This window comes from Rana temporaria, chromosome 1, assembly GCF_905171775.1.
Source record: "Rana temporaria chromosome 1, aRanTem1.1, whole genome shotgun sequence".
Classification (NCBI taxonomy): Eukaryota; Metazoa; Chordata; class Amphibia; order Anura; family Ranidae; genus Rana; species Rana temporaria.
The window spans coordinates 448473031-448498276 of NC_053489.1; the positions used below are offsets into that span (position 1 = coordinate 448473031).

The 25246-nt window shown below is 42.9% G+C and overlaps 1 protein-coding gene across 1 annotated transcript in view; it reads right to left on the reverse strand.

Moving 5' to 3' along the window:
- The window catches only part of LOC120916357 (excitatory amino acid transporter 1-like), an 86521-nt gene that overhangs the window by 48059 nt on the left and 13216 nt on the right, over nt 1-25246 (reverse strand). The window contains exons 2-3 of the mRNA XM_040327277.1: nt 12007-12250; nt 6657-6794 (exon numbers count right to left, since the gene is read on the reverse strand). Coding sequence (XP_040183211.1) covers nt 6657-6794; nt 12007-12223 — 355 coding nt within the window. The 5' untranslated portion in view covers nt 12224-12250. The remainder of the gene's footprint in view (nt 1-6656; nt 6795-12006; nt 12251-25246) is intronic.

Sequence of the window (25246 nt, forward strand, 5' to 3'; positions counted from 1 at the left end):
GGGAACCGATTCGAATGAAGCCACCATCTTCCCTAACAACCTCATGCAGAGGCAAATGGAAGGATCCTTTCTTGCCTTGACCACATGGATCAGCTCCCTTATAGCCCTGAATTTTGTCTGAGGCAAAAATACTTTTTCTTGGGCTGTATCTATAACCAGACCCAAGTACTACAGCCTTCTTACTGGCCATAAGGCCGACTTCTTCTCTAGGTTGAGAATCCAACCCAGGTGATCCAAGTACTTGACCGTGTTGGACATACTCTGGTCTAGGCATGCAACCGACTGATCTATCAGCAGCAGGTTGTCTAGGTATGCCATTACCGCTATACCCTGGCCCCTTAGTCTTGCTAGTACTGGGGCCAGAACTTTTGTAAACACCTGGGGCGCAGTGGCTAACCCTAAGGGCAAGGCCACAAACTGAAAGTGGCGCTGTTATACCGCAAAACGCAGAAACATCTGGTGAGCGGAAAAATTGGCACATGCAGCTATGCATTATTGATGCCAGAAATTCTCCTCCCCGCAGGGTGGATACGTCTGACCGGATTGACTCCATGCGAAAAGAGTGGACGGTTAGGAACCGATTTAGATCTTTGAGATCTAGAATGGGTCCGATATCTTCATTAAGTTTTGGCACTGTGAAGAGATTTGAATAAAACCCCATGCCCTGCTCTTCTGAATCTCTATGATTACACCCTGAGAGGTCAATCGGTGCAGTGCCTGGAACAAAGACTTTCTTTTCACTCGGTCATTGGGAACTTTCGACCTTAGAAAACAGAAAGGTGGAAACTCTCAAAACTCTAGTTTGTACCCTAGAGATAAGGTGGAGATATGTCTCGGATCTCTTCCTGCCAAGCCCCTGAAAACTGCAGAAGCCTTCCCCCCATTTGAGCAAGCGGGATGCCTCTTCATAAAGAGGCCTTGGGACTCTGCTTTGCAGGCTTCTGCCCCCAGGGCTTCTTCTGGCCTTGTGCTTGACCTTGAGGCTTGCCTGGAGGCTGTCGCACCTGGTACCGAGGAAGAAGAATGCCTAATCCTTTTAGCTGGTAAAAGGGCTCTCTTACCACCTGACATTTTTTGGATATAATTTATCCAAATCATCCCTAAACAACCGTTCCCAATGAAAGCTTTTTGCATGGCAATTCAGCTGACCAATGCTTCAACCAGAAAATTCACCACGTGCACTTATAAGAGAACAAGGCGTGACACCTGATGAATAGAATCTTTGTTACGTGTGAAAAATCCACGCTACTCCCATATGTATAAAAAGTGCATGTAGTGCAACAAGTTCGTGAATGCAAAGAGATGGTGCAAACTGCAATAGAGCAAAAAACAAGTGAATTCTTAACAATAGTACTAATTGATATTAAAGTGACAGTGCTACAACTATAAAGATAAATGGAATATTCAGTAATATAAGTAGGTAAAAAAGTTAAAAATAGATGCGCAACCTAAAATATTGCAAACACAGTGGCAAAACATAGGGCCCTAGGTAGCTCAGCTAACTCACGGGCCACTTCTCCTTGAGCAGGGACACCTATAATAATCTACTTAAGCTGTTTTTATAGGGATTGACAAATGCCTATCGCTGCTACTGCAGGCTGTGCAGCTGCACCCACTACAGCAAACAAGGCTTCTTATCAGCTGGATCCTTAAAAACCTGGACATTGTCCACCGGACAAGTTAGACTCTTATTCACAGAAGAGATAGCAGCGTCTACTGCTGCCAAACTCCACTTCTTGGTGAACTTTTCCTCCATAGGATAAAGAGGAGAACATCTTCTAGGAGGAAGAAAATACTTATCTGGGTGATCCCAGTCAGAATATTTAACCGCTTCAGCAATGGATGTACAGGAAATGTATGTGGACCCTGTGAAGGCCTTTAAGAACCCAAAGAGGAAAAGGTGGCCTCAACTACCTGTGCTGGGGGCAACTTGTATTCAGAATGGACCAATTCCATAAGGGATTGCACTAGCAACTTCTGAGATTGCGAGGCTGAGAAGGGCTCTTCTGAGACTGAATCCTCAGAGGAGGAGTCATCCGCCTGCCCTTTTTCCCGGTCACCCAATGGTATCTTAACATCATCTGCCTATTCCTGTTCCAATACTGGAAGATCAGGTGAAGGAGAAGGGGACCTATCACGTTTTTACCCGACTGGGAGGAAGACACAAACATATCAGCTATTTTTCTTTCCAAACCAGCTAACGCTGAAGCCAAATAGTCTTTGGTGACGTATGCAGAGGCTGAAATATTGGAAGTGGCTACTATGCCTGAGAGCCTGAATGACTAGCCAGTTGCTTCTGGTCTTTCAGGAGAGGATAGAACTGTGGAAGCGTGACTAGGATCCTCAGAGCCCTTGTGCTCCTCATATTCATTATCTTCCCAACATTTCATTCAGGAAGACATAGTCCTAAGCACAAAAGGCAGAGGTACTTACAATGTGCATCTACTGGCGAGCTATAGTCCAGCAATGGAGATAGGCCGCTATCACTGCTCACCCCGATGCTGAGTAGACATGCCTTTAGAAACACCCATACAGTGCTTAGATGCCCTTGTATGCTCTGTGTCCCTCCGTCAGCCACCAGACTCTTTCCAGAGTAAAAACTATATAGGCAGTAAGCCTTGCACCTGCGCCGTGTATTATGTGAACGTTCGTTTCCTTCCACGTGCATGTCGGCCACGCCCCCACGTCCTAGGATAGCTTTTTTAAACAGGGCTATTCCCGCGTGGGAACAAATGGACGGTCGGTCCTGCAAATGGGATGTTCGGGGGGGGGGGGGCTGTATCCCCAGGAAAATGCCGATCGACATGTTTCAGAGGCAGAGATCCCTCAGCCCTTTCGGGAGCCATGACAGAGCGGCAAACGCTGTTCCACAGGAGCGCTGCCAGACACTGAGCACACTTCAGGGGAAAAATGGTAATGTTAAACAGGTATGTTATAATTACACCTTCTAGTGGTAAAAAACAGGCAAGGCAGACTCAGAAAGAGTGCAAAAGTGAACCGTATGTGTTCCTTAGGATCTTCTTTGACTTAACATTCCCGCTGCGGGATGCTGCTGGAAAACACAGCCAGATCCAATCTTCACCCATCACGGTGGGCCATGTCATGACGGACCTTCGAGGAACGGGTCCTCCTTGCATACTGACGTCCACAACCCTTGGACCCGTACAGCACCCTGCCAGGACAACCTTTGGCTTTAGGTATGTGACCAAGGAGCCAGGTCCCAGGGTCCATGCCTCAACAGAGAAGCATTACAGGCAAGTGACCTCGCTTTTTCTCTTCCACAAGGCTCAGGTACCATCCAACTGCATAGCCCCTTGATCCTGCTTAAGGATTTCCGCAACAGGGCCTCTTCTTAGCACAACACTTCATCAACCGTGACCAACACCTTGAGACACTGGCGAAAAAAATGAGGTACTTCCTGTATGGGAGGGGTTATATAGAGGAGGACTTTCTGTCTTTGGGTGTCCCAGTGTCCATTCACCTATAGGTGGAATATAACCCACATAGTAATTACAATGGCTGTGTCCTGTGAAGTACGATAAAGAAAAGGCTGTACACTTGTTCAATATATTATTCCATGTTCAAGTTATGTAACCAAGCTAGTCTCCCTTGGTTCTCAGTTACAATATATGGGCTTTAATATCTAATATCTGATGTTCAGACTGGAAGAGGCTTTGTGCTGACAAAAGCACTCAAATGGAGTGCGACGGGGTTCCGTGACAAAAAAAATTATACGCTCATATGCATAATTACTAAACCTCATGTTTTTTGTTTTTTTTCGATCCACTGTACCTTAGTAATCTTTTATGTTACTGGCCGCTTCCTGTATATGGATTCATCGGGTAGTGTGTGGGTATTCCGTCACTTCCTCGATGCCGCAATGTCTCCTGGGAGCTTTTGTCATTGTTCCCAGGAGACACTGCGGAGGTCTGCCGCGAGTTATCGCGGGATTTAGAAAGGAATTGCTTAAAGTTCTTTCTAAATCCCGCAATAACTCGCGGCAGACCTCCGCAATGTCTCCTGGGAACAATGACAAACGCTCCCAGGAGACATTGCGGCATCGAGGAAGTGACGGAATACCTGCACACTACCCGATGAATCCATATACAAAAAGCGGCCAGTAACATAAAGGATTACTAAGGTTCGCCTGCCCCTGACAGTGACTCGAGTTGGGCATCGCCGCTTAGTGAAGGATTGGCTCGGGCGGTTCGGCTGATCTAGTCCTGCAAAGGAAACTGCGTTCCTGCTGTGAAAAAAGTGCAGGGACTCCGTTTCCACACGTTCCCGCAGGACTGGCTGTCACCATCAGAATCCCAATACTCTTAAAGTATTTTTTTTTACTCCCCAGAATTTTCCACGTCTACCCATCTTCATCTAGTACACACTAGTAGTTTTTTTTGTTCAACCCAGCAGGGCTGAATGTAAAAACCTGATAGCTCAGGAGAAGCCACTGTACTAACTATATTGTGTTCTGCCCTGGGAGATGCCCCCCCTGCCAGAACACTCCAGTCAGCGCTCTAAGCCATTGGCTAAGAGTGCTGAATGGGAGCCGATCGCAGATTTTTTTCAGTCATGCCCCTTCGACATGCTATCAGACAGACTGCAGTACACATGGGCCGAATGTCGGACAGTTTCTATTAAACCGGCCAATGCCATCCGACATTTGGCTCGCGTGTAGGCTTGGTTTTCAAACCTCTCCAAGCCAAGTATGAATTATATGCCTCTGCTCTTTAAATTGACAGGACCAAAAGAATAAAAACAAAACAAAAAACTTATTGCTAGGAAATAGGTTCACTTGTTCTACCAACAAGCCTTAAATATTTTAATATTTTAAGTGCTACCTATCGCTACCCATCTCTGTCTCCGCCATCTTTCATTCACAGAAAACAATCTTTGATTTAACCAGAAAAAGCTTAGAATTCTGAGTAATGTTTAGTTTTGCCTAAAATAGTCTAAAGATAGTGGCGCCACTTGCCTCTATATTATGCTATTTATATTTATGCCGCTCCATTTTTTTTTTAAATAACATACTATTGGAACACCATTGTGAGGACACTCTAGTCTGTTTGTCTGAGATTTCATGCAGCAGATGCTCATTCTTATGCACATGTGCAGGATCGTGGAAGCTAGGAATAGAATGTGGAAGCTAGCACAGAAGCTAGGAATAGAATGTGCATGCAGATGAGCATTGGCGCATACATGCATACACACGTACAGATCGTGGTGCCCAGAAGCCCATTCAAACTGAGAGACTGCATGGCCTCAGTGCTGGATTGTCTTCAGCTCAGGTTCCTATGTTCCTGGTTCCTGAAAGTCTAACCTTGTTCCTGACCCGGCTACGTCTGAAACCTCTCTTGGATCACCCTTGTCTGTTATGTCTGCAGCTCAATTGTGTTACCGACTTTGGCATGGATTTCTGCCTTTCTTTGCCTCCTGACTTGGTACATTTAAATACAAAAACCTAATTTTAAATGATGGACCTAGAAGGGTTAGGCTATTGTCCCAAAACTATTTATTGTTAACTCCATGCCTCCATTTTCAGAATCCTTTCATATAAATTCAATGTTCCATCTAAGGCCTTGTACACACGGGCAAACATGTACGATGAAAACGGTCCGCCGGACCGTTTTCAGCGTACATGTCTGCCTGGGGATTTCTGTATGATGGCTGTACTCACCATCATACAGAAATCCGCGCGTACTCGATACGCGGCGACGAGGCCGTGCCGTCGCCGCGACGATGACGCGGCGACGTGCGCGGCCCTGCCAGTTCAATGCTTCCACGCATGCGTCAAAGTCATTCGACGCATGCGAGGGATGGCGGCCGCTCGGACATGTACGGTAGGTCTGTACAGACGACCGAACATGTCCGAGCGGACAGGATTCCAGCGGGCTGTTTCTAAACAAGTTTGGAAATATTTGCCCGCTGGAAAAAGGCCCGGCGGGCAAATGTATGCTGGAAATCTGTCTGCTCGGCTGTACAGACGACCGAACATGTCTGCTGAAACGGGTCCGCGGACATGTTCGGTTGTCTGTACGGGGCCTTAGACTATTCACGAAACCAGCTACTACCCTTTTTTGATCCAATTTCCAAGCTTTCCAAGATTCATATTGCCTCTAGATGGAAACTTTACAGCTATAGGCTTGATGCCATTATACAAGTAAATAATTTCATAATCTATGAAAAAAATAAAAGTATTTAGAGCATACACAGTAGACCAATTTGGCAAGATCTGCCGGGCATGGATCAGTTATATAGGCTCAGTTGTCCATCATTCTCTATTATCGTAACAGACAAGCAGGTTGGCTATTTAGGTTTTTTCCTAATAAAATATTGATAACTTATTATTGGAACATTGTTATCATCATGTAGTTACATCATAAACGTTCAGTTGTATTTTCTAACCTTTTAGGTCTCTAAACAAATCAAAATGACAGTTCCCTGCAATAGAAGGGTAGTATATTTACCTCTTTAGAGGCCCATGTCTACTTCCTTTCCTACATTTTGTGCCCCACTTTTCATGGTTTCCTTCCTCCAATCCCTACATCACTACTGTATAATTTATCACAAGTGTGAACATTTTTGTTTGTCAGTTTAATATAAATGTGTCAACTTAATACAAAAAAATTGCTACATTTGTTAAAACAACACCTTACCGGTCACCAAACTGGACACTATTAGAGGCAGCACTAGCATCTGCAGCATCCTCATTAACAGCTCTCCAGGAAAGGAAAAATATTTGACCTGACGATAGGACATCTTATAGGGCCTCAAGGCAAATGCCAACCCAATGCCTAGAAAATGAGATTACATTGAATTAGACCAACATGGCCAGGAAGTTTGTATGAATAAGGTTATAACTGTTGTTTTCTAAAACGATGCATCATGACAAGACTAAAAGCATACTTCACTTCATGATTAATTTCCTGGTGTGAGAGTCAAAGATGGCCACAAGGTATATTGGGAAAAATTACTATGAACCCATCATCTGCATCATGCAGCTATTCAAAGCAAATAATAGTTGGTTAGAGAGGGGACCCCCTTGGGCACTTTGGTGGTCGCAAATGTAGGAACAGGGCAACATTTAATCAATTAATTTGTTGGTTGGTTTTGTGAGATTTCTTGAATGGCCCCCCATATGCCAAGGATTGTTATTTTAATACTTTCATATACTGTACACTAGTCAGCTATAACTTTATGATCAGTGACAGGTTTGGTGAATAACTTTGATTATCTCGTTACAATAGTGACTGAAATTGGGATATATTAAGTGGCAATAAACAAATTGTCCATGAAGCTGATGTGTTGAAAGCAGAAAAAATGGACATAGGAGTTTGTTGTACGGGGTTGAGTAGCTACAGACTGGTCAGGGTGCCCACACTGACCCGTGTCCACAGCCATAAGTGCCTACAGAGGCACATAAGCATCATAACTGGACCATGGAGCAAGGGAAGAAGGTGGCTTGGTCTGATGAATCACATTTTCTTTAACATAATTTGGATAAGCGAGTATGCTTACTTACCTGGAGAAGAGATGGCACCAGGACATACTATGGAAAGAAAACAAGCTGCTAGAGGCACTATGATGCTTTGGGCAACGTTCTGCTGGGAAACCTTGCATCCTGCCATTCATGCAGATGTTACTTTGACATGTACCACCTACTTAAACATTGTTGTTCACCACGTACACCCCTTCAGGAAAACGTTATTCCCTGACGGCAGTGACAGTGGATAATGTATCCTGCTTGAGGAACACAACAATGAGTTTGAGGTGCTGACTTGGCCTCCAAATTCTCCAGATCTCAATCAAATCGAGCATCTGTAGAAAAACTGGAAAATCAAGTCAGATCCGTGGAGACCCCCACCTCGCAACTTACAGCACTTAAAGTGATTGTTAACCACTTCCCGACCGCCGCATGTAGATATACGTCGGCAGAATGCCACGGACAGGCACATCAACGTACCTGTACGTGCCTGCCTAGACGTGGGTCGGGGGTCCGATCGGGACCCCCCCGCTACACGCGGCGGTCGGGTTCCCTCGGGGAGCGATCCGGGACGACGGCGCGGCTATTTGTTTATAGCCGCTCCGCCGCGATCGCTCCCCGGAGCTGAAGAACGGGGAGAGCCGTATGTAAACACGGCTTCCCAGTGCTTCACTATGGCGCTGCATCGATCGAGTGATCCCCTTTATAGGGGAGACTCGATCGATGACGTCATTCCTACAGCCACACCCCCCTACAGTTGTAAACACACACTAAGTGTACACTAAATCCTACAGCGCCACCTGTGGTTAACTCCCAAACTGCAACTGTCATTTTCACAATAAAGAATGCAATTTAAATGCATTTTTTGCTGTAAAGCGACAATGGTCCCAAAAATGTGTCAAAATTGTCCGAAGTGTCCCCCATAATGTCGCAATCACGAAAAAAATCGCTGATCGCCGCGTTTAGGAGTAAAAAAAAAAAATTAATAAAAATGCAATAAAACTATCCCCTATTTTGTAAACTCTATAAGATTTGCGCAAACCAATCGATAAACGCTTATTGCGATTTTTTTTTACCAAAAATAGGTAGAAGAATACGTATCGGCCTAAACTGAGGGAAAAAAAATGTATATATGTTTTTGGGGGATATTTATTATAGCAAAAAGTAAAAAATATTGCATTTTTTTCAAAATTGTCGCTCTATTTTTGTTTATAGCGCAAAAAATAAAAACCGCAGAGGTGATCAAATACCACCAAAAGAAAGCTCTATTTGTGGGGAAAAAAGGACGCCAATTTTGTTTGGGAGCCACGTCGCACGACCGCGCAATTGTCTGTTAAAACGACGCAGTTCCGAACTGTAAAAACACCTTGGGTCTTTAGGCAGCATATTGGTCCGGTCCTTAAAGCGGTGTTTCACCCTGCAGAACAACTTTTTAGCATAAAATTCGGCATAGTACCGCGAGCTACAGTATGCTTGTCTTAATTTTTTTATCCCCGTACTCACTGTTATATCGTTCATAGAAGAGTCCGACTGCCCGCGGGGAATGGGCGTTCCTTTCAAGAGGGAGGGTGATTGACGGCCGGCTCTGGCACGTCACGCTCCCCGAAGACAGCCGGAGTAGGTCTCGGCTCTTCACGGCGCCTGCGCACAGACTATGCGCAGGCGCCGTGAAGAGCCAAGCCTATTTCGGCTATTTCCGGAGAAGCGTGACGCGCCAGAGCCGGCCGTCAATCACCTTCCATCTGGATTGGAACGCCCATTCCCCGTGGGCAGTCGGAATCTTCTATGTACGATATAACAGTGAGTACGGGGATAAAAAAATTAAGACAGGCATACTGTAGCTCGCGCTACTATGCCGAATTTTATGCTAGAAGAAATTTTTTTTATTTTTTTTTATAGGGTGAACCCCCGCTTTAAGTGGTTAAAGGATCACTAAAGAAAAAATTGGGCTAAAATGCACTACTGTATCGTACAAAGTCTTAATAGTGTATTGATTTCATTTTAAAAATAGTGACAATGGATTAAATCCCTTATTTGTCCAGACGCAGAGATGTAGTCTGCAGAGGAGGGGGCGAGCACGTTTGTCCACACAGCATGAATCCTCGCTCTTCTATGCTTTTCTCACACAGACAACCAGGAAGTGGGGAGAACAGAAAAGCCATACATCAACATCTGTGCTAAAACGAACAATGAGGGCATGAAAACAGCACTGCACTAAGGTAAAGGAAGCTATTTAGCTAATAAAATGTTTTCCTTTACTGACCCTTTAAGCCACTATATTATATTTATAAAATAAACAGATAGATATATAACTTTAAAACTAAAAGTCCAAAGTTCAATATATAGCTGTAGCAGCGCTACTTTCAGACCAACGTCTGAAACACTTCTATATGTCCAAATCCATATAGGAAATCAGATGACAGTGCAAGTGGATGAATAAACAGAGAAAGATCCTTTAATTAGTGCTCCTTTCACCAGAGGGGGCATTCACCACGTGGGGGGAATTAAACTCCCCTTATGGGGATGCACTCACCACAAATATGGAAATATAAAGCCTTGAATAAAATATCTCTGTATGTCTCCTGGATACTGCACTCTCCACCAGCCAATGTGTGTTATGTCCAATCAAACCGTCGTCACATATAATGAAAGGAACTCATATAGTGTGATATTGCTTTTAAAACACAGGTTTATTGAGCCCCCAAAAGTAACAAGCAAAATAAATATAATGCCAGTACTGTGCCTGTATCCCAGTGCAGCTGCTGTAAAAAGCCTCCTCTCCTGTTCCTGGTCCCGGGGGCCGTACAGTCTGTTTGGTCACTGGATTAGCGTCACGCCTGACGCGTTTCGTCATTGGATGACTGCTTCAGAGGGCGCCCTCTGAAGCAGTCGCCAATGACGAAACGCGTCAGGGCGTGACGCTAATCCAGTGACCAAACAGACTGTACGGCCCCCGTGACCAGGAACAGGAGAGGAGGCTTTTTACAGCAGCTGCACTGTTCGGCCAGGAGGGATACAGGCACAGTACTGGCATTATATTTATTTTGCTTGTTACTTTTAACTTTATGGTACGCATATTGTATTTGGGGATGTGTTTGGGGGCTCAATAAACCTGTGTTTTAAAAGCAATATCACACTATATGAGTTCCTTTCATTATATGTGACGACGGTTTGATTGGACATAACACACATTGGCTGGTGGAGAGTGCAGTATCCAGGAGACATACAGAGATATTTTATTCAAGGCTTTATATTTCCATATTTGTGGTGAATGCATCCCCATAAGGGGAGTTTAATTCCCCCCACGAGGTGAACGCCCCCTCTGGTGAAAGGAGCACTAATTAAAGGATCTTTCTTTGTTTATTCATCCACTTGCACTGTCATCTGATTTCCTATATGGATTTGGACATATAGAAGTGTTTCAGACGTTGGTCTGAAAGTAGCGCTGCTACAGCTATATATTGAACTTTGGACTTTTAGTTTTAAAGTTATATATCTATCTGTTTATTTTATTACTGACCTTTTTAAGCAGCTGCTACAATTTTATTTATCAAGTGTTCTGTGACCATAGTGTCTCAGTGTGCATCCTTGAGCGCTGAGCTGTGCTAAATATTGAAAGGAGGGCGGCATTAGCATTTTTGAGCTGATATTATATTTATACCATGTTATATAACGATATGCGTCCCAGTGCCTGTGCTGTATAAAATCTATGCCGATATCTCTATCTTACATCAGAGATTCTCCTGGCACTCGCGTGACTCCTTGGCTCTCACCTCTCTCCAGCCAACAGCTTTAGCAGATGGGGCCCCGAGAACTCCTACCGACGTGAGCCAGGAGGAGAGGCGCAGAGAGACGAGTGGTCACATGAGTACCGGGAGACGCTCTGATATTAGGTAGAAATCAGCATAGTTTTTATACAGGCACTGGGATACATATCGTTATTTAACAGATGGGATCAAACAAATCTAATATAGTTTTTTTTTGTATGGCAGTCAGTGTCTCGAGCTGACAGGCAGGGAGGGGAGGGGGGAGAGCAGAGCTGTGGATGGCAGAGGAATGTAAACCGACCACGTGTCTGGGCTCAGCAGCCATGATAAACCGTGGTCAGTTTACAGGGGGGAGGGGAGAACCAGGCAGGATCAGCCAGGTGTTTTTTGGTTATACAGGTGGCCAAATTGCATAGCACAAGCACTGTGCTGTTATTTATGCTTTAAGGTAACAGGATCTATTTTGTTTAGGGTAACAAACACTTTAAGGTGTTCGTTCACCTTTACAGAAAATCTTTCTTAACCCTTTCAAGGATCTGCTACTGATGGCTTGGTACTAGGGTTGCACCAATACCAGTTTTGCAAGTACCAATACCTTTCCTCAAATGCAGAAAGGTATGGGGGGGGGGGGGTATTTGAATACAACAGAATCTGGGAGGAGGTTCTACTGGGAAGCGAGTTCAACACATTTGGTGTAGACATGATCTTTATACAAAGGAAATGGATTACAGTAAATATAAGTACAAAATACTATACCCAGCACTACGGATATGACGGTGAGTATTACAAAGGCATTCCGGTAGAGGAAACCACGGATGCTTCCCACTGTCACTTTATGCATTTGCTTCCCAGCTCGCGAGGCCTTCTTCTGTATTGCATGTTGCCAGCTGTGTACACGGACTTCTGATTTTTCACCTTTGGCAGTATCATCTTTAAGAAACAAGCTGTCTGCGTTGCCATCCTTTTCACTCATTCTGAGATAATAACTCCGGAAGTTGCACTGAAAAACAAAGATCAAAGTTGATTAGTGTGTGACTTTGTATGCTTAGCGTTTTATGAAACTAAATAGGAGGGGAGACAAGAAAAAAATGTTATATGCATTTTATTGGACCATAGTGTTTTGCGGTTCCTTGCAATGTATTAAATTGGCAAGTGGCAGTTGTATATTATCCAAAGGGGACAGATGAGCCATTTGGCACAAAGGGTGTCTGGATGCCCTTGCCTCCCTTCTTTACAAACATAAAAAAAAAAAAAACATACTGGGTTGTTACAAGCATGTATGTGAACGGAATAATAAATGATTGGTTTAGTGGACAGTTCATGCTTAAAATAAATTGTCCTTGCTCAGTTTTTATGTTGCTTCTTCCATATTTTTTATTTTTTTTAGTGCCCTTTCACACTGACAGGGCGGGGGCATTTGCGGTAAAACTAGCGGTGCTTTACCTTTGTTTTAGAGGTGCTTTTCGGCCGCTAGCAGGGAGCTTTCCCCCCGCTAGCAGTCGATTAAAGGGTTAAAAACCGTCCGCAAATTGCCGCTGCTTGCAGGACTTTTTTTGACGTCCTGCCAGCGCAGCACCCCAGTGTGAAAGCGCTCAGGCTTTCACACTGGGATTGCAGATGTGGCATTTTTCAGGTGCTTTATAGGCGCTATTTTGAGCACTAAAGCGCCTGAAAAACGCCTCCAGTGTGAAAGGGGTCTAAAGAATGCTAGTTAGGTGTAATGTTTTCATGTTTTGGTAAAATATATTTTTTCACAAAAATCTAATTTGAAACTCCCACAGGTGTCTTCACAAACAATACCATTGCTGATGCAAATATTAATTGAGTCACAATTTTGTGTGGTTAGTATTTCCAAACGATTATAATTTTACCCTCTAACTATATGGTCAAATGATGAACCATCATTTCAATGCCTTTTTTTTTTTTTTTTGCCCAAGTACATTAATGTGCCAAATGTTTATTTTTTCCTTTACGTTTGAATTGCAAACTATTCATACCCAGTTAAATCTGTTATAAATATAGTTGCATACAAAAGTATTTGGTTCTGCACACATGCAAGTCCTTGAATAGAAAGTAATGGAGGGAGGGGGAAGAAAAACCCAAAAAATAAAATATTTTTGCTCCAATACTGAATTTTAGGGCTCTATTAATTCTTTTATGGACCAGGTAAACCATGAAATCTGTCAACTAAATGTGAATTCTCTCTAAGCACCAACTCAATGTTAGCCGGCGACCCGCGATCTTGGTGATGAGAGGCAGAACGGAGGAACTGCCTATGTAAACAAGGCGATTCACCGTTCTGCCTAGTGACATGACCGAGATCTACTGTTCCCAGTGATCGGGAACAGTGAGCTCTGTCATGTTCCTGGCAGCCCAGCCCCCTACAGTTAGAACACACCCAGGGAACACAATTAACCCCTTGATCGCCCCGTAGTGTTAACCCCTTCCCTGCCAGTGTCATTTTTACATTGACCAGTGCATTTTTATAGCACTGATCATTATAATAATGTCACCAAAAAGTGTCACTTAGGGTCAGATTTGTCCATCACTATGTTGCAGTCCTGCTAAAAATTGCAGACCATTACCAGTAAAAACAATCAAAAAAATAAAAGTTCCTAAATCTATCCCATAGTTTGTTGACACAATAACTTCTAGAATACATTTTTTTTGGATAGGTATTATAGCAGAAACTAAAAATTGTATTTTTTATTTTTAATGTGTTTGTCTTTTTGTGTTTATAGCAAGAGGTGATCAAATACCACAAAAAGCGTTATTTGTGGATCAAAAAAGGTCAGTTAAAGCGATGCAGTGCCGAATTGCAAAAAATGGTTTGGTCATTAGGGGCCAAACCTTCCGGGGCTGAAGTGATTAAACCCCCCAAATTTGGCGTGGGCCCCCCAAAAAGGCCCTTTGTGTCTGGCATAGATTTTAAGGGAACTCCATGCAAAAAAAATGGGGTGGTGTCCCCCTCAAAATCCATACCAGACCCTTATCCGAGCAGGCAGCCTGGCAGGTCAGGATGGGGGGGACAATCGATTGCCCTCCCCCCCTGAACCATACCAGGCCACATGCCGTCAACACCCCAAAGCACCTTGTCCCCATGTCGGTTGTTGTCGGGGTCTGCGGGCGGGGGGCTTATCAGAATCTGGAATCCCCATTTAACAAGGGGGCCCCCAGAACCTGTCCTCCCCCCTATGTGAATGGGTATCGGGTACATCGTACCCCTACCCATTCACCAAAATGTGTCGACATGTAAAAACAAGAGAACGTTTTTGACAATTTGACAATTCTTTTATTAAAAAAGAAAAAGTGTCCATCCACGCCGCCCAACAGACCAGAAAAAAAAAAAAAGAACAAAGTTATGCCTCTATGGGAGGCCCCCCCTGACTGCTCTATCTTTGCTTTGACAGCGGTTATATTAGTGAGGGTGGGGCCACCCGGTGATGTAACCGAATGACCCTGCCTCCTTCTGACATCATGTGACGTCCTAAGGGGGCAGGAGCATCCGGTTATGGGAGGCCTCCCATCGAGGTGGAGCGTTAAACGTTTTTTTCCGGTCCGTCGGGCGGCGTGATGGACGGTGAATGGACATCGCAGGACACTTTTTTTTACATTTTGATACTTTTTGGGTGAATAGGTAGGGGTACGATGTACCCGATACCAATTCTCATAGGCATTTTTCAGACGCCTATGTAAAAGGTGTCTTTCAGATTCCGATAAGCCACCCACCCGCAGACCCTGACAACCACCTGCCAGGGTTGTGGGAAAGAGGCCCTTATCGCAGAGGCCGAGAAGGAGGAAGTGAAAATAGAAATCAGAAATAAAAATTTGATCTACCCTCCTAACTGCAGTCTGATCCGTGGAGAGATTGTCCAATTAAAGATCTACTGTGTATGCCTATGCCTATGATCTAGCAAGATTTGGGTAAGAATTTAATCTAGAGGGGGCGTTTTTCACTCGTGGAGGTGTTGGTGGCAGCTTTCTCTCATATGCGTGAAACTGAACCCATTTCGTACTGATTTTCACTCACAACTGTGTTATTCATTGCAGGACTGTGGCATTGGGACTTTATTATCTTAATTGCACCATTGGTTCCATAAATGCACACTTACTATTTGATATTGTTTAATACCTTGAGTGCTGCTTTTGTGTGTTTTAATATGCGTTTAAGATTACTCTGTAATACCTATTCGTAACTGCATTCGTTAGCAAAAGAAGAAAACAAACTAGGAATACTTAAATAAATCAAGTGATCTTGCGCAGTTTCTCCAGTGTCACTCTGTTTGACCTTGTGGTTAAATAATATAAATCAATCAATCATGAGTGAACCAAAACAAATAATACAATAAATTGTCCAAGTATCAGTGGATAAAATGAATAAAGTCCTTGTTCGCTGACCTTCCACCAAACAACGTGCCATCACCAAACAACTCAGTGCTCACAGAACTCTCACCTCAATATTGTAAATAAAAAGCCTTATGGACAAACGTATGGCCTGATGGGATCCAAGCTCCAGGCTCTTGAAGTATCGCTAATAACTCCAGACCACATACGGGATTAAAATGGATATAATGCCTCCCATAGCGTAAATCTTTTAAAGAATATGTGGTTTATTAAAAGACAAATTAATGCTTACATCAAAAGAATTAAAAAGTGCAAAAAGGTTAAAACAGCGGCGTTAGATCGCCTCTCACAATACTTCCACGATTCACTCTGACCATGCCCTATTTATTTAAACTAAGAATACTAGTTGGAATATACATAAATACATGCACATGAGGTAGCACACATCTCACATAAAAATGTTTTATTCACATTCATGTGATCATGGTTGCAGTGCAGTAGCAATTGGAACTTGCAAATTCGCGGATATGCAGATTTGACATTTACAAAGGCATGTTCGCTGGTAATAGCGCACTTTTTCAGTCTGATGTTCGCCTAGTTGAAGTCTTAATTGGCTTAAATGGGAGTAACTAAATGTAGATCGACCAATGCTTCCCATATTTCTTAGTACATCAACCCCAGTATGTTCTGCAGTAATCTCCATTCACCATAGAAATAAATGGATTTGAGCTGTAAAAAATACACTAAAATTTTATTTTGGGGCACACAAAAGCAAATATATTACCCAGTTTTTTGAAAAATAGAAAAGATAAGGTTGTGCCAAGTAAATAGATTCATGAAATGTCAAACTTTAAAAAATTGTGCGTGCCCATAAAACTACAACAAACCTAAAACCTCTGGTTTTAAAAAGTGATAAAAATCAATTGTAAAATAAGCACAGTGGCTGAGTGGTCAGCAATCCTGCCTGGCAGCTCTAGGGTTGGTCACTTCAAACCTCAACCACGGCCTGGAGTTTGCATGTTCTCCTTGTGCTTGCGTGGATTTCCTCCCACACTCCAAACACATGCTGCTAGGTTAAATCGCTCCTGTCTAAATTGGCTCTAGTATGTGTATGTATGAACATGAGTCAGGGACCTTAGATTGTAAGCTCTTGGAGGGTAGGGACTGATGTGAATGTACAATATACTGTATATACTTACTGGAGCACTGGGCTTTGAGAGGAAGGGAGCAGCCGACTCAGGCTCTCAGTGGCTTGCTGAGGGGCTGAGCCGGGTTCCGGTCCAGGCATGTGGGTGGATCCCGACCATATGGTCATGATCTTTCCGGAGCCAGGACCAGCTCTGTGACATCTGCTGAAAACAGGTCACAGGAGTGAAAAACAAACTGCACTCCTGTAATCCACAGGAGAGGTACGGCCAAATGAGCTTTGTCAGTACTTCTCCTTTACGTAACAATACAATATATTCTGGAATCATAACAAAAAAAAGAAAAGAAAAAAAGAAGGCTAGCAAGTATGCACACTTTAAAGGGGACCTTCACTCTATCACTTATTTATATCTTCTTCCCCTCTCTTATGCAAATACAGTTGTGTTCAAAATTATTCAACCCCCCAATGCTGTAAAGGGTTTTAGGGAATTTAGTGTACATTTGTAATTGTATTCAGAATGAAATCCTACAAGGACTTCTTAAAGAACCATATGCAACTAAAATGACATCAATTGGTTTTGTAATACAGTAGTAAATGTTTATTTTGTGAATTCTTCATTTACACAATTACTCAACCCCTTAAAGACTACCACTCTAAAGAACAGAGGTTCATTGAAGTGTTTTCAATCAGGTATTGAAAACACCTGTGGATGTCAGGGAGCAGCAATAAAGCCTAATAAGCACCAATCAGGCAGCTTTAAAATGACTGTGATACTCAGCTCCTTCTAGACATTTACTGGTGTGGTTACAAACATGGTGAAGTCAAGAGAATGGTCGGGGAAGACAAGAGAAGAGGTGATTACTCTTCACAGGAAGGGCAATGGCTAGAAGATTGCAAAGATGTTAAACATACCAAGAGACACCATAGGAAGCATCATTCGCAAATTAAAGGCAAAGGGCACTGTTGAAACGCTACCTGGTCGTGGCAGAAAGAAGATGCTGACTTTGACTGCTGTGCGCTACCTGAAGCGTAGAGTGGAGAAAAGTCCCCTTGTGACTGCTGAGGAACTGAGAAAAGATTTGTCAGATGTGGGTACTGAAGTTTCTGCTCAGACAATACGGTGCACACTGTGTAATGAAGGCCTCCATGCCAGAACTCCCAGGCGCACCCCCTTGCTGTCTCCAAAGAATAAGAAGAGTCGACTGCAGTATGCAAAAATCATGTGGACAAACCACAGAAGTTTTGGGATTGTGTTCTGTGGACTGATGAAACAAAATTAGAAGTGTTTGGGCCCATGGATCAACGCTATGTTTGGAGGAGGAAGAACAAGGCCTATGATGAAAAGAACACCTTGCCTACTGTGAAGCATGGCGGGGGGTCAATCATGCTTTGGGGCTGTTTTGCTTCTGCAGGTACAGGGAAGCTTCAGCATGTGCAAGGTACCATGAATTCTCTTCAGTACCAGGAGATAGTGGATAACAATGTGATGCAGTCCGTCACAAACCTGAGGCTTGGGAGACGTTGGACCTTTTAACAGGACAATGATCCCAAGCATACCTCCGAGTCCACTAGAGCATGGTTGCAGATTAAAGGCTGGAACATTTTGGAGTGGCCATCGCAGTCACCAGACTTAAATTCCGACTGAGAACCTCTGGTGGGACTTAAAGAAAGCAGTTGCAGTGCGCAAGCCTAAGAATGTGACTGAACTGGAGGCTTTTGCCCATGACGAATGGGCGAAGATACCCGTAGATCGCTGCAAGACACTTGTGTCAAGCTATGCTTCAAGTTTAAAAGCTGTTATAACTGTAAAAGGATGTTGTACTAAGTACTAAGATTGAATGTCAATTGGGGGTTGAATAAAACTGATAATGATGTGAGCACAGAAAAGACATTTGTGGTTATTTCATTATAAATGTTATGTTATATTTGTGTGACCTACACATGCCTCTTTGATTTAATTGTAAGCAGGATGACTGAATGATCAAAATCAATGTCAAACTGGGCAAAGCAATCAATTTCAGTGGGGGTTGAATAATTTTGAATACAACTGTAGATAGCACATTTTTATTTGTTTTATTGGAGGGTTAAAGGAGTTGTAAAGGAAAACATTTTTTTTGCTGAAATGACTGTTTACAGGGTATAGAGACATAATAGTTAACGATTCCTTTTAAAAATGATTAAAAATAGATAAAAATCATATAATGTACCTGTAGTTTCAGTTTTGTTTATGCATCTAGTTTCATGCTTCTGTGAAGAGACACAGAGCCAATAGAGGGCAGTGATGGTTTGTAAAACAAAAGTGATTGGTTCTGAGGGGTTTAAGACACACAGTAATCACACCTACTTGATTAGTGCCACAGAGAGAAAGCTCCCATGACTTTTTTCATCAGGAAACAGACTGTTCAGAACAGAGAAGAATTACAGCAACATCATAGCAAAAACGAACAATGAGGACATGAAACCAGGACTGCAGTAAGGTAAAGGAAGCTGTTTAGCTAAAAAAAAAAAAATCCTTTAGTGACCCTTTAAGTGGCTTTTCTGCAGGACCCAGTCCTCCGCTTCCTATTTTCTATGAACTTACCCATAACAACTTGCTAAAAAATTATTGTTCTTTAGCAAAGAACATGCATTCAGTATTAATGGTTACGCTACCAAAATAAATGTGTGCTGTAAATGCCTTCTGCATTGTTCTTGTTTTTTCTTGTGTGAGGCTTCAATTTTGCTGAAGCCCAGGGCCCCTGAGTAACAGTAAATCTTTATGCTGTCAGCAGATCGGCCTCTAGTGGCTCTGATTTTTAGCACAGTGCCTAAAAATAAAGAGCAACTGAGCATGTGCAGAGCGGGGCGAGACAGTATATTGCTGGATTTTAAACAGTATGGGCACTTATTTTTTATGTTTTACATAGCTATACCTGCAAAAGGGCCTTAAGTTATCTAGTAGGACTGACTAAAGTTCCACTTTCACCCCCCTTCTAAAAGCCTCTTGAGATAGCAATGTCAAAATTCCAGGAGGCATGCACCAGGAACTCTCGGTCACGCTGCGCATGCACTGCTGTGCATTTTCAGGGGTCTAGCTCCAAGAACCTGGAAGAGACAGCTGGCACTCTGATGATGTCAGAGGAGAAGATAGTGGTGAAGGACCTGGAAGTGCTGCAATGGCTTTTTACAAGCCAGCACTGGATTTGCTGGGTGGGCGAGTATATATTTTTGCGGACGACCCAGTATTTAGGCAAGAGGGTAAAAGATTATATTAAAGGAACCCAAAAATCAGCCTGGTTTATAATAGGCCTGAAAATCCAGAAAATCCATATCCACTAAATCCAGGCAGTCACATTAGTTAAAAATTGCCTGCAGAATGGAAGGCAGCAGACACACAATGCACAGCACACATACAACTGGTTTGTACAGTTGTGCATCCAAATACCATCATGGACAGAATAAGGATGTTTTCTATTTATACAAACGGTTAGAACAAACTGTTCGTGGCAAGACTCTGAATTATTAAGAAGCAGTCACTGTGCCGTGTTATAAACCTCCCTGGAAAAAGCAACCTTCAACTTTCCATATGAAAAATTGACTAATTTTACCCCCCATAGGGAAACCAGAGGCTTTTCTTGCTTAAGCAGTTAATTATTTCATGCCATGTACACAATTTGTATTTTACCTTTTACAAATAAACATTCGATCATTTCAAAGAACTGTGAATTAATGAGTACAATATCCTACCAGCACATTCATGTTAACACATTAAAGGCCATGTCTAGTTTTTTCCTGGAAGTATACACCACATTTTATATTACGCTTTTGCAACAGATGAAAAAAAATGTAATTCAAAAATTTTCAAAATTTACTATGCAAATGTACTTCAAATTTTCCTTCAGTCTAGGTTCACACAATTTTTTTCCCATATTCTTTTTTTTTTTTTTTTTAACAGCAGTTGCCTACAAATCCTCACTATATCATAGAACGTAAAATGTACAGCCAAAAAACATAAGTGTCCATCGGATGAAGAAAATGGCCTTGCCTAGGTTCACGCTATTGAAGGTGGTTGCGGGTGTCAGAATTGCACCTGTTCCCCCACCCGCAGCCAGAAAGCACTGCTCTTTAAAAACATATGGGGCTGCCATTTGTTCTCAAAGAAACCCTCACGCAGAGCCATTTTGGGTGTGGGAACCGCCGGGAAATCACATGGTGCAAAAGCACCATGCAATTTCACTGCCGCTGCATTTTAAAAATGTTGCAGGAACCTTTTTCCTGCATGAAGCGCAGCCACAGCAGACCATTCAAATAAACGAGCTGCGGTCCTGTGCAAACGTGGTTTGCTGAGTCGCAATAGTGTGAACCAGGCAGAAGAGAGAGACGTGTATATTGGTTGTTTCAGCTATCTAGCTATGTATCTGTTTAGGTTAAAATTAATAATGTGTGTGTGCTTATCCAAAATTGCAATTACATCATGTTAAAGTGGATGTAAAGGCTGAAGGATTTTTTACCTTCATGAATTCTATGCATGAAGGTAAAAAACTGTGTGCTGCTCCCCCCTCAGCCCCCCCCCCAATACTCACTTGATCCCCCTCTTGATCCAGCGATGTGCACAAGAGCCTCGGCTGTCCTGGGACTTCCTGTCAATCACAGCCAGTGAGCCAATGAGGAGAGAGCGGGGGCAGGGCTGAGACGTGGCTCTGTGTGTCTTATGGATGCATAGAGCAGGACTCGGTAACGAGCAAGCACCAGTGCCCCATAGCAAATGGCTTGCTATTGGAGGCACTGGTCAAGGTGGAGGAGCCAGGAGCACCCGCGGGGGACCCAAGAAGAAGAGGATCGTAAAGTGAAATAGTTGAATCTTTCCACCTGCATTAAATTTAAAGTGATAATTAACCACATGCCGACCGCCGCACGACGATATATGTTGACAGAATGGTGCGGCTGCGCAAAATAACGTAAATATACATCCCCTTTAAGAAGCGATATTGTGTACGCGCGCACCGGCCGCGAGCTCCGTGACTCCGACCGCGGCAAAAAGCAAAAAATATTTATTTTTTTTCACAATTGTCGCTCTATTTTTGCTTCTAGCACAAAACATAAAAAACGCAGATGTGATCAAATACCACCAAAAGAAAGCTCTATTTGGGGGTAAAAAAGGACGTACATTTTGTTTGGGAGCCACGTCGCACGACTGCGCAATTGTCAGTTAAAGCAGCGCAGTGCCGAATCGCAAAAAGTGCTCTGGTCTTTAGCCAGCGAAATGGTTAAGTGGTTAAGATTCAACTTTTTTTTTTTTTCCTTTTAAACAAACATGTTACTTACATACTCTGTGCAGTGGTCCACTGCACACAGTAGGCAAGTAACATGTTTGTTATTTAAATAAAATAAAAAAAGTTGAACCTTAAATATCACTTTAAATATAATGCAGGTGGGAAGATTCAAATATTTCACGTCACCTTTTCAAGACGTAGTCTCTAAAGCCACACAAATATGTATGTTTTCAAAATGAACAGAAGACTACTTCTAAAAATAGTGTCTGCATAGAATACCAAATGGTTCAGTCCAGTGTTCCTGTGCAGTGTGAACATAGAGACACTACAGTGAGAAAAAGATGGCACAGGGTTGCCATGACATTGCTATAGGAACCCTACTAGTTGCTACGTGGGAGTGCTTCTTTTGCTATAAGTGACAAAAATAATCATTGAACCTATCGCACATATGTTCAAATTCATCAGGAATAAACATATTACTGTATTTTTCAATATGTGCGTTGGCATGTTTACACTTTTCAGTTTATAGAGACAGATCATGAATTATTCACTTTACCAATGATTTTGAGTTTCTTGAACCACTTGCAATAATTTGAATGTTGTTTAATGTCCGATAACATATACAATTTTATTATGTTTACAAATTATGTTCTGAAGTGAAGAAAAAGCAGCACAAAACTTTTTTTTTTCAATATTTATGAACGGTATTTATTAACTTATTTACAGGTAATAAAAAAGGAAAATAAATAAATAAAGGGGAGACGGAGCTACAGGATCAATAACTGGACCAGAGAAAACAAGTAAGTGTGGCGCACCCCATGTTCGAGCCGCTGGTGAAAAGAGTTCCCCCCCACCCTGCACAGTCCAGTGCTTTTTTTTTGCATTTTATTGGGGAGATAAAACTTGGATGGGCAATTGGGATATTATGGGATGCCCATTTGACTTTGAACTCTTCAGGGACAATTCTCCTATATACTGTCTATATACACTCCTCTCTCTTCCTCTAGCACACTTGCTTGCAGAAATCCTAACTGGCTCATTGATAATTGATCTGGCAAAAAAAGCAACAGTCAGATCTTGTAGCAAAAGCCCTTTACAGGCCGGGATCCCGGGACCCTTGGGTTGTGTAGAAATACAGTGTCTCTCCCGGGGGGGTTACCTTGCAGGCGCTGATCCCCGCTGAGCCGGTGGATGACAGGGCGGTCCCCGCACACTGTGCACAGTGCAGGGACCGCCCTGTCAGATCTCCGCTCTCCCCTATGGGGGGGAATGGATGAACACGGACGTCTTTCCGTGTTCACCCGATCCGATCCGCAGATGGATGGAAAAATAGGATTTTCCACCGTCTTCAGAATCTGAGGATTGCTGACCCGGATGAGATCGGGTTTTAGTGCATGTTCATCCGCTGACACACGCTATCTCATAGGGATCGATGCATGTTCCTTTTTCATCCGTACACGGATGGATGAAAAAGCGCACATAAGGTCCACAGGTGTGAAAGGGGCCTAAAGGTGAAAAACACGAAGCTTTACAACCCCTTTAAGTCCTTCAGATCTAAGATAGGGCAAATGCCAACTTTTTGTTCTGGAATAGTAAAAAGGGTGGAGAAAAAACCCTGAAAGCTTTCCACTGTTTGTACACTGGCAATTACTAGAGATGTGCACCATGGAAACATTTGTTTGTTTCATTCCTTAAGTAAATCCTTTCATTTTGTCACAATCGTTATGTTAGAATAATTCCTTTTCGAATCAATTTATTATTTCTGGAGAATATATATTTATCGTTTCAAATCATTTCGTATTTTAACCACTTGCTTATTGGGCACATATACCCCCCTCCTGCCCAGGTGAAATTTCAGCTTCCGGCACTGCATCGCTTTAACTGACAATTGCGCAGTCGTGCGACGTGGCTCCCAAACAAATTTGACGTCCTTTTTTCCCCACAAATAGAGCTTTCTTTTGGTGGTATTTGATCACCTCTGCGGTTTTTATTTTTTGGGCTATAAACAAAAAAAGAGCGACAATTTTTTTTTTTTTTCCAAAAACATTTTTATTGATTTTACTTTGTTACAAAACATGCATAAGGGTCAAGAATGACATTGCGTACAATAGAAAAAGGGGGCATACATAGTACAGTAAGGCATCAAGTCTACAGACAAAAGATTGTCATGGCTGTCATAAGAGCATGCTTACTTAACAAATAACAAAAGGAATAACTATGCTCTAGGGATAGGATGCCTGGAGTCAGGGCTGTGCTTCTACCGTTGTAGCATGTATGAAAGGTTGGGTAAGAAAAGCATAGGTAGAGAAGAAAAAGAGTAGTAGAAGAGGAGAGGAGGGGAAGAGGATGGGTATGAAATAAGTAGAGAGGAGAGGAGAAGATGGATCATCCGGGGGATAACTAGGTGAGCATCTCCACAAGGGGGGACTTTAGCTAGCTTGACATGAGAAAATTATACTGTATATAAAACGAAAACTTCATACATAGTAGCACCAAAACTTACAAGCTTATATCATGAAAACACATAGATATGCAAATAGCCATGAGACATACATTTGTATATTCTGGAAGGGGGAGGGTGGGGGGAGTTTGGAGTGATGGACGTTCAAGGAACTGAACGGTCAGAGGGGGATCCAGGTCCAGCACGTAGTTTATTCAAATACTCAAAAGGACTGGTTGATAAGGCCAGGCGTTCAGATGTAGACAATGTGAGGTGGGCAAAAAAAGACCATTTCGCATCAAAATTGTCCCTTGATTTCAGAGGGTTGTTGTATAAGTCCAAGTTTTCCCTGTATAACAGGGACTTTAAGCACTCAATCGTTGCAGCAAGAGAAGGGGGGGTGGCAGAAATCCATTGGGCCATGATGGTTCTACGCGCCACCAATAGTGTAGTAAGAGTCCAGTTGCGGAGGCCGTGAGGGAGATGATTGTAGACTATAGAGCGGTTCGTAACCTCGGGTGGACATCCAAACATTAACAGTTTGGGTTCTTTTTCCAATAGGCAGCCGGATACTTTGTAAATGTAGCCTACCACCTTTGACCAAAAAACACTAATAGCAGGACAGTCCCATAGACGATGGAGTAAGGTAGGTTTGTGTTTTAAGCACCAAGGGCAGGCAGGGCCTATATCTGGAGAGCGTGTGGTGGAAAAAGGGTAATATGCTCTGTGCATTATCTTAAATTGCGTTTCTCTCCAGGATTCATTGGGTGCGAGGGCCCTGGTGAGTCTATAGCCCCGAACCATGTCTTCCAC